Genomic DNA, 10,122 nt, shown 5'->3' on the forward strand with positions numbered 1-10,122 from the left:
TTAAATACAAAGAAAAACAAAACTACAAAATAAAAATCAGCTGGAAAAATTATTATTATTATTATATTATATTTAAAGAACCGGAAAAATAAAAATTACAAAAATTCAATTTCAACATGAAAGAACTCAAAACAGAAAGCAGAGGCCACCGCAGCAGCCCCTCATCGACAAGAAGAAAATGTACTAACTCCGTCGATTTTTAGTGTTTCTTTATTCATCCTAAGGAAGGATTCTCAAGGGCGAGGCAGGAACCACAGCTTACACCAGGATTGTCATAGGGCTAAGGGACTTTTTCGTAGGCCATATATTTATACAAAAGGTTAATAAAGCTCTGAATGTATTGAGTCTACGGATGAGAAGGATCTATATCACACGAGGAATTAAGTTAAAATTTATAATGTCTGATCTGGATTTGAAGAACTAAACGATCTTGATTCAGAGTGATCGTATGAGCTTTTAAGCTTCTTTAATTGAATTCCATGTAATGCAGCTCCCAAATTATGTTTCCCATGTTGTATGCTTTTGTGTTTTTGTTTATTTTGTGTTAACAATTAGTACAAAATGTTTTTCATGTACCCTGAATGCTATACATGAAAAATTATATTAAATATCAAATGACAATGTTTGATATAAGATTCATTTGAAAAATGTGCAAATAGTTCCATAATAGATTAGATCTGCTCGTCTATAAATCGAATCAAATCTATGGACCCTATTCAAATTATAATTTACTATACTTTCTGCTCTGCTGGATAGAAATATTTTTGGTTTAAATTATCAAAAAGAAGTCCAAGAGGTTTGAGTGCTGCTCGGTAACTGGACTTCCGACACTGACTGTTCTTAGATTACTTTGTTCTTGGCTTAGGGCTTTGTATTGTCAAGTTTTGTGGAAATCGACTTATAAGCATGGCATACATTTTAGGGAACATTTGGCAACGACACCTCTGGAGTGCTAAGTTAATAATAATAAGAAACGTAACGAGGAAGACCCAAATGCTACAATGAAAAGTAATTCTTTGCAAGCAAATGCTTTTTTCAACAAAATTAGTAGATGTGTTCAATTTGGCATACTAGAACTGTCTCAGAAAGTGCGTAAAATGTTGCAAGGTGCTATTTCTATGCGCTAGATATAAAACTCGTCAATAAGATTATTTTTATAAGTTTATTAAGTGCTCCAATTTGTGTGTGTCTAAACGAGCGTAACATTTGTATATAGGCCGAGATCGCTCGAACTTTAAAATAAGCCGCTTAAAAGCTCTCGTGCTGGAAATGGCTGTCACAGAAACGCGTCAAAAGCCCCATCAGAGCAGCAGCTTTCGTAGGTCAAAAATGTTGCCAATCAAATAACCCCCCCAAATGGATTATTGAAGTCGTGATCGGGTAGATAGATGCTCGAGTCGGTCAATGTGAAGGGCATTGGCAGTCGTGGTCACTGATGCAAAACCGACATACAAAGAACACAGAGAGCGAGCGAGATGGATGGTTACAGCATGCTTAATTTGCATCATCATCAATTCAAAAGATTCGATTAAAACAACAACAACCATGCTTTCGCTCTTGCTGAAGAGCACCGTCAAAGTTTCGTGGAGCTTTCATGGCCTCTCTCGCGCTCTTGCGTTCACTCTCTTGAGGTCTGCTCTCTTCGGCGTTGGTTTGGCCGCTTTGGAGCTGGCTGGCACGGCGACAAACAGAAAGCATTCGGTGGGGACAGTGCGGATTTTGAGTTTCAGTTAATTTTTTTTCCGCGCGTCGAGAGGTTCGCGAGAACATTGTCAGCGAATTGAAAATCCGTGTGGAATTCCCATAAAAGTAATTCAAAATCAATTGAATTTTTATTTTTTCTTATACACTGCGATGGACGCGTTGTGCACGTGCTTTTTATATCATTCAATTACCGAAGAGAGAAAGGGAGATGAGAGAAGAGCCACAGCAAGAGATCGACCTAAAAATTGTCTTTAGAAATTTTTGGTTATGCAAACAGTTTTGGGAGTAAGAGCAAGTGGGAAAGACAGACAGAGAGAAAGCATGAAAGCACACAAAAGTGCAATTGTAAATTTGAATTAATTGAATTAATTTGCCTTGCAATGCATTTGCCTCAGTTCAGGTGTGTATATTTGGCTTTGGAGTCAAGCAAGGAGGCATTCTAGGCAGAGGAGAACTGGCTGCCTCGTTTAAGCAGTGCTTAACCTCAGTTGTCAGGCCAAGCTTCAAAGAAAACAGAGAGAAAGAGACAGCAGAGACCAGTGAGAGAGCCACTTTCTACATACATATGTTGACTCCAACATGGCAACAGTCTACAGAGAGAGCGCTTCTTCACTTAGCACCCCATCCAGCCCAAGTGTCGTTTATTTAGGAGCCCGTCTCGATTTTCGCGCTGTTTCGCGAACGGGAGCCCACATGCCACATGCCACATGCCGGTGCCGGTCCCCAGCAAACATATGTTTGCCAATGAAACCAGAAACGTAAACTAAATGTTTGCACGGACACACGATTTCTAATCAACTGTAAACTCTATCCATTTCATGTCCAGGCTTCGACATGAGTCCTCGCCCGCATGATAGCCTCGAGGAAGACGCCGAGACGCAGTGCCTCAGTGTCGCCGAGTCAATGTGCTACATTCGCCAGTTGGCAGCAAAGGATGGTGTCGCTGATAGTGGCTGCTGGGTGAGTACAGTGATAGTGCGAGAGCTTCGTTTCGCTGAGAAGACAGCAGAAAGAGGAGAGTGGGTCCAAAGTTCAGGCAGGAGCGGATCGACCGGGCCTGAGGGGAGATGCTGAAATGTCTTGCAAGTTTTTCTTTGTTATATAATACAATTCAAATGCTGTTGAAAGTTTTGCTTGCTTTCTTATGAATGTTATTCAACATTAATCGGTGAAGAATTTAAAATTACAGCCTCAGCTTACAGCTCAATTTTCAGCTTCTGTTTTTCTGGGCTTAAAAGGTTTTTTATGAGTTTAAATTGCAAATCTGCAGCGTCAACTAGATTGCACAGACATCTCGATTTTATCAGCATTGTCAGCGCTTTTATACGAACAAAATTATCTTAGCAAAATTTAGATTTATTCGACTTCATTGCTGAGAAAAATAATCTAACATTAAAAGGAACTTCTCTACATGCATATGTAAATATTTAAATACATACATGTGTATGTGAATGCAAACGTACATAAAAAAGAGAATAACTTCTTATTTTATTATTAAAATAAAATGATTAAAATATTAAGATAACTTTGAGCAAATGAGCCGTACAGAAATTTACATTTATTTTTAATTTACATATTTAAATATGGAAAAATCTGCGCATAGTATATTTATGCATTTGTATGTTAAAATAATATCGGAGGCTTCATAACACTACCCATACGTGAGTCCCCCACACCTCTTTGCACCTGTGACGAAACGAAACGACACGTGCATCGAGCATTGCGAGCGTCTGCGTCAATCAGTGCTGCGCTGCCAGCTGACGACAAAAGCCAACCGGGTGGGGGGGAATGGCGAAGCGAAAGCTCATTGGGTCGCGAGCGAGCTGGCTAACCTTAAACAAAAGTCGCAGAGTACGCTATTTTTGCCATCGTCAGGGCCCCCAGGGCTGGCGCACTAGACGGCTTCGAGCGATTGGAGTCAAGGTCGGGCTGAGCCTCAATTATGGTTGTGGACACAGAGGGTGAGGGAGCTCTTGCTTGTGACCGATTAGAGCTTACCACACACCGATATCTGGTTATGCATTATGTTTACATATTGCGAAAGCCCTCAACTCGCGCGGAATTCCTCTGAAGTTCAACGAAAGGCAAAACTGGTTTTCATCTCGCATGCGCTTACAAACAAATCCCGCATCCGTATTTTAAGCTCGTGTAAGCAATTACAACGGAGAGAAAAGCTCAAGCCCGAGGGCGGAAACTTATGCAACTTTGTTTACAAATTGTTCTCAATGAACAGGTGAACGTGCCATACTTCGTTGACACTGATCGAGGACTCTTATACCCTGCATATTCAAATTACAACATAAACATTTATTACGAAATGTTGTATTAAGCGTCGGGTTGCACCTATTTTTCCAGACAGTCTGTACACATTGTGATTTCCCGGAAATGTCAAGCCAATCTGCGAATGTTTAAAGAATTAAATTCTAAACCCCAATTGATTGCGATAAAGTAAACAAAATATTGGCGATTAGTTGTCAAGAGATCTGCCTATCCGTAAGTGCTCGTGAGCGTGATCAATGTGGATATGGCTTCGGTCCGACTTGATCTGTTATATAATTTTGGGGGGTGCTCTGCAGCGTATGCTACCATCAACATTCGGCTTGACCGAAAATAGGCCGCTTGCACAAGAGATGAAAGCTCTCATCAGCAATGAAATTTCGCATAATTTCGGCATAAGTGTCGTCGCTGTCCCCACCTCTACAGCATCGCATCGATGCGATTGCCCAAGCACATGGAAAGCGGGAACAAACAGCTTTTACGACTCTCACAAAAAATATTCTGCAATCGCCCATCTGCGAGTATCGTTGTATCTCTCAGATGCTGTAGCCCCAAAGCTTGTTGGGGGCTTTTGCTGAGCGCTTTTACGATTTCTGTTGGCCACACACATTGGATATTGGCGGGTTTTAGTTGCCAGCTGGAAAGCGAACGCAACGGTTTATGCAAGTTCTGCGCTTCAGTTGGAAATGTAAAGATACTTCCTTAAGGAGGCGCGAACCACTTTAAAAAACGTTTAATCCCAACTTGTGGAAATATTGAGAAAAATCTAGTGAAATATTGAGCCCAAGACTCGACGAAAAAGGGCAAAACAAATACATTCTTATAACCAAAGTGATTTAAGTGATAATAACTGAAAAATGGAATCAACTATTATCACCACAACAACCACAGCAACAACCACAACCAATTTGAAGCGCTGCGAAAAGACAGATGTAAGCTATAGCCCAACAAATAAATAGATAAATCTGTAAATTGAAGTGTTTGTTGTGCACTGGAACACACGTAACGAAAGTACGTCAATGGGGAATTAAATGCACATCCTGTTTGTCGATATCGGTGCATTCCATTAGGTTCTATTTGCCGACAATTAACTATGCAACAATGTTATGTTAGTTAATCTCTCGGGATTTTCGATATGTGGCGGTGTTTGTTTGGTCAAAATTGAAATTGCCCGGTGTCAAGTTGTTTAAGCACCTTGTCCTCCCCACCGCTCTATGCACTAATCCAAACCTCTCCAGATGCAGCTGTTTTCGGCACTGACCGTTTACACTCAAGCGAAAATGTTGGTGATAGCTTACAAACAACATTACATTGAAATGATTTTTATATAAATGCCATGTTGAAGTGTGGATATTTTTGTTTTTTCCCCAATATGCCTATTTTTAGTTTCGAATAATAAGAAGTGACGGTGGCATCCAAAATGAAATGCAGATTTCAAATCATCAAATTTGATAATGAAATTGTTGTGTGAAATTAATGTGATCCATTCCTAAAATTGTGTTCATTTCAATCAGTCAATAGACTGCTATAATTATTTATGAATTAAAAAAAGTACTACAGTCTTAAAAAATTGTTTTTAAGCTAACATTACATAAAATATTCCATTCGAAAGTCCTGCAAAAAATAAGCAAGAAATTATAACGTTTCCCGTTTATTTCATGCGCGACACGCGCATAGACTGTACAGACTGTACCAACATTTCCCATTGGGTGTAGTACAGTTGAACCGTTTATGGGCTCGCCCACCTGATTAGAGGCGGACAAGTGCACAAAAAAGCTCTCTAAAGAATGCATACACAGAGATATGTACTTACGGGATGTAAACAATACGTCATCGAAATGAAATGGATAAAGCACTTGCACTTACACAGAGAGAGACGGCTACAGCCACAGCTCCCACACTTGCACTTTGTTGTTTTTTGTTGGTATTCGAAATGTGCATTAGTCGTTTAAGTAGAAACTGTATACACAAATTACAGTCAAGCCCCCTTTCGGCAGTGGCTTTCATTTTTGTTATTGCTATTTCTATTTGTTTATGGTGCTGTTGGTGCTGCTGTAGCTGTTGTTGTTATGGTTTTTTGGTATTGCAATTTCGCAATGGATATTATGACACCCGCGCCAGTTGGTTGTTGTTGTTTACAAACCAAACCAGAAACAACATTAGGAACCGCAGAAAACACAAAGCACAAAGCACGCAATAAATAAAATCTGCAACAACAAACAATTATTTGTAAACTGCAGCTTCAGGGAGTTATAGTTTAAGGATCTTCTATTCTAATTCTTAATTTGAAATACATAAAAGTTGACTTGAGAGTGTCCCGTCTGTACTTGACCCAAACTTTGGCTATAAAATAGTGTACTATGTACAATGTATTGTTGTGTGAAACAAAACAACAGCCCCATAAATACGAATAAAAGGTGCAAACAAATCAATTATACCCTGCAGTTTTTGCATGGCTAAATATAAAATAGTTTGCCAGTTGCCAGGGTCTGTGTCTGTGTCTGGGTCCACTCAAAAGGCGGAAGAATAGTCGTATCTGCGGCGTCCTCAATTCATATCGAATGAGCCGGAAAACTAATAATACTGATAGTATTTCTCTGCTAATCTGTTTTCAGCTTGATGGCCAACTGGTGGGGTCAGCCACGGAGACGGACGCATCGCATCAGTTTCCGTCCAACGAAGAGCCAAATGTACTTGGACATGGACCCAACTACGATGAGAAGCTGTCCAAATTCAAATGGCTCTGCAACTTCGATGATGTGAGTGAAATGAAACTAACACAACGAAACTATCCTCCTCGCTTTGAGTCGTAACAATGTCTTGGGGGTCAATTTGGCATCAATTGTCGCGCACACTGAATGTTAATTGATCGCAAATTGTTTTTGGCGCACTGTCAACAGGCGCGGCACCCGGTCAGGGGCAAAATCGAACCCTCTCTCAGCCATCAACCATTTTTTATATTTCTTCTTTTTTTTGGCATTCAGTTTACATGCATTAAACATGCGACGAGTATTGTTATAAATCAAGTATCGGTTGGTCTTTTGGTCTGTGGTGTGTGCCTAAACAATTTGCGATCGCTATCTGAAAATGCCTATGAAAACGCCTAAAAATGTGAAACCCGCCACTTGGCTGGCAGAAATTGCAAAATAATACAATTAAACAAACCAAAAACCCAACTGAATCAAGGTCGCAAAGCCACAACAGCAACATTGAACAGTGGCAACAATAAGCGTACGCACACGTACCATTAAATATACAAATACAAAAAGAAGCAACTGTTTGTTTGGCTGACTATCGCAATCTGTGGTAAAAAACTCGAATATTTTGATAGTGGGGAAAGACCTCAAGGATAAATCTGAATATCAAAGATACCTGCCCGTAAAAAATAAATAGAAATACAGTTGCTGCAACTGATGGCCATTTCATTTAATGTACCACTAAAAGGTTGATAGTTGCTGCAATTAAATCAATTAATTTAATTTATTTTAAATTGAACCATGAACAGAATTTGTAGATTTTCTGGGCAGGCTGCCAGAGGCACACAAAAAAGTTGCTTCCAATTTCTATTCTGTGTTCTCGATTCGTGTGGCGCATTTGATTTGCATTTATTATTGTGCGTTGGAGAAATGTTTTCTTTTTTTATTTGCAATATTCAATTGGTATTTGATCTGTGCTGTTGTAGGCCCCCAGCCATCTGAAGTTCAATCCGTACATCCGACGCGGCTACCGTACATTCCTCTCCAACAAGCTGTGCCTGCAGAGCATTTTCTGGTGGACCAACGAGACGGTGAGTTCCCCCCCGCACCAGAACAGAGCTTTTAATTTGAATTTAAATTTGTTTTTTGTGTGTGTTTGCAGATCAATATCTGGAGCCATCTGGCTGGGTGCATACTGTTCATTGCCCTGACGATTTTTGACTTTCAGTTCCTGCGCATCCACGCCTCATTGACCGATCAGGTGCTGGTCGTCTGTCTGCTGGTCTGCTTCTGCCTGTGCATGCTGATGTCCGCCATATATCACATATTCTCGTGCAAGTCGGAGGAGCACTATGAGCTATTCCTTTCAGTCGATTTCCTGGGCATATCCCTCTCCCTGGTGGCCATCTATATAAGCGGCATGTACTACGCCTTCTGGTGCCACACGTTTCTGCGCACCCTCTACTCGACCATTGCCATGGGCATGTTTGGTCTGGCCATCGCTGTGCAGATACCCAAACTGAATGTCTCCATGAACGCCAAAGTGGCAGTGCTGCTGCTGTGGTCCGCCTACGGTGTCATTCCTCTGGGCCACTGGGCCGTCGCCATGGGTGGATTGGAGAATGAGTTGGTTAGGGTGAGTTCACGCCCGCTTTGGTTCTTTCCAGACAAATATACTCATCTGAGTTGATGCCTTTCAGCTGATGGCGCCCCGCATTGTGATCATGTATCTGCTGTGCCTCATCGCCTTTGTGTTTTATGCGGCCAAGATACCCGAGCGCTGGTTCACGGGCAAGGTGGACTTTGTGGGACACTCGCACAACTGGTGGCACCTGATCATCGTGGCCGCCTTCTACCACTGGCACAACACCGGCCTGGTGTACGCCGAGTACCGCCTGAACAACGGCTGCAGTGCGCCGATCCTCTCCTGAGGAGAGTTCTCGGCTTGGCCTGGGCAGCGGGACTCTGTTACTATTACGCCTAGTGTAAATAGCTTATGGAGCACTCTATATCTGCATAATAACTAATATTTAGTTGTAGTTGTTGACCGATATGATTAATTTATGTTTAGCTTACTGTTTAGTTAGGGTTTCGTGTTAGTCTATCCATGAGTCAGTCGGCACTGCACGAGCGGAGCGGCGGAAGTTTTTTGGTGTCTTTGATTTCCTTTAACAATGTTTTCGTTCTTCTTCTTTTTTTTTGGAAATTGCATGTGCCTTGAGCTGAAGCTGTGTTAGTCTAGTTGACTCAATTTTTACAATTACTTTAAAGGCAAATACAATATTGAAAGTACAAAACATTTCAGAGTATCTTTTAATTGTCGTCAGGGCTTAATTTTCGGGGTGCAAATGGTACAAAAAGAGATGGAACTTCGATTATTTAAATTAAGCTCAACTGCTCACAAAACTGTGTTTGAAATCTAAGATTAAAATTACGAACAATCAATCAATAACGGCAGAAATTACATTTTCACTGAAAAATAATACAAAACCGCCAAAAACTCATTGTTGATACGCATAAAAGAGTCAAAGCGATAAATTGTATCGAAATTTATAAATTGTAATCGACCCGGTTTTGTCATCATGCTGCGGAAGTAATTACTGATGTTTAAAATCAACTTAAAACTTTTTTGTTAATATTGACTAAAGATGCCCAAACTATAGAAAACTAAAAAGCGGTCAATACATTTTAGTTAAAACGTACATTCTCACTTACGTTTCTTTTCATGCAGACTTACGTTATTACATAGTATGTAATTGACATGTACAATTTACGTAAAATTTCATTCCCACACAAGTAAATATTTTGTTGGTTACGATTTTAATTTTAATCTTATTTTGTAATGAATCCAATTAAGATAAGTCATAAAAACTAGGCAGTCCTGTGGAAAATTGAATGATGATTCGAGTAAAATTACATTTTGAGAACTGAGAGTACTAACCAGCTGGTAATATTAAACAGAAGATCAATGTCGAAGAAATGGTTTTAGATGTACGGTATATTTTTAAATTGGGAAAGTATATTTTGTTATATTTGATCAATAGTTCCGCTGGAAACTGAGGCTGGGAAAACATCGATAGTGGCTACAATCGATAGTGGAAATAGTATGGGTATCTTATATTACCCTATCAACATTGGAGCAATGAATCAAATTCATCCCTAACTGACGAAATCCACCTCCAAATGGAAAATTTCTTCACGAGCAACTTTATTGTGCACTGGATATCCGGTCACAAGAATATTGCCCTTAATGAAAATACTTATATACCAGCCATAAGTTGTGAATCGAAACACAGTTGATTAATTCAGACCACACTTTTAAATTAAGCATCATATTGTTTATATTATAAAAACATTATTAATGCAACACCTTGCATCCCCTTATGAACAATCATCGATAGGAACACTCATCAATAAATATCGAACATACGCTTTCTAGAAAATA

The 10,122-nt window shown here is 40.0% G+C and overlaps 1 protein-coding gene across 2 annotated transcripts; it reads left to right on the forward strand.

Moving 5' to 3' along the window:
* The first annotated feature begins 1,674 nt into the window (after positions 1-1,674).
* LOC117589483 (progestin and adipoQ receptor family member 3) lies at positions 1,675-8,974 on the forward strand. 2 transcript variants are annotated; one of them, XM_034281444.1, is made up of 6 exons: positions 1,675-1,809; positions 2,531-2,664; positions 6,597-6,740; positions 7,664-7,768; positions 7,840-8,313; positions 8,378-8,974. In XM_034281444.1, the coding sequence occupies exons 2-6, from the start codon at positions 2,539-2,541 to the stop codon at positions 8,606-8,608; spliced, it is 1,080 nt and encodes a 359-aa protein (XP_034137335.1). In that variant the 5' UTR covers positions 1,675-1,809; positions 2,531-2,538; the 3' UTR covers positions 8,609-8,974. The 2 variants fall into 2 exon arrangements, with proteins under 2 accessions (XP_034137335.1, XP_034137336.1); XM_034281445.1 differs by lacking the exons at positions 1,675-1,809; positions 2,531-2,664 and adding an exon at positions 4,617-4,913.
* Positions 8,975-10,122: the final 1,148 nt, after the last annotated feature.

Source organism: Drosophila guanche, unplaced genomic scaffold, assembly GCF_900245975.1.
Source record: "Drosophila guanche unplaced genomic scaffold, DGUA_6, whole genome shotgun sequence".
NCBI lineage: Eukaryota > Metazoa > Arthropoda > Insecta > Diptera > Drosophilidae > Drosophila > Drosophila guanche.

Coding starts and splice junctions, on each gene's coding strand:
- LOC117589483 (XM_034281444.1), top strand. CDS start 2,539: ATGAGTCCTCGCCCGCATGATAGCCTCGAGGAAGACGCCGAGACGCAG. Junction 7,769..7,839: donor TCTGGTGGACCAACGAGACG/GTGAGTTCCCCC, acceptor GTGTGTTTGCAG/ATCAATATCTGGAGCCATCT. Junction 8,314..8,377: donor TGGAGAATGAGTTGGTTAGG/GTGAGTTCACGC, acceptor GATGCCTTTCAG/CTGATGGCGCCCCGCATTGT.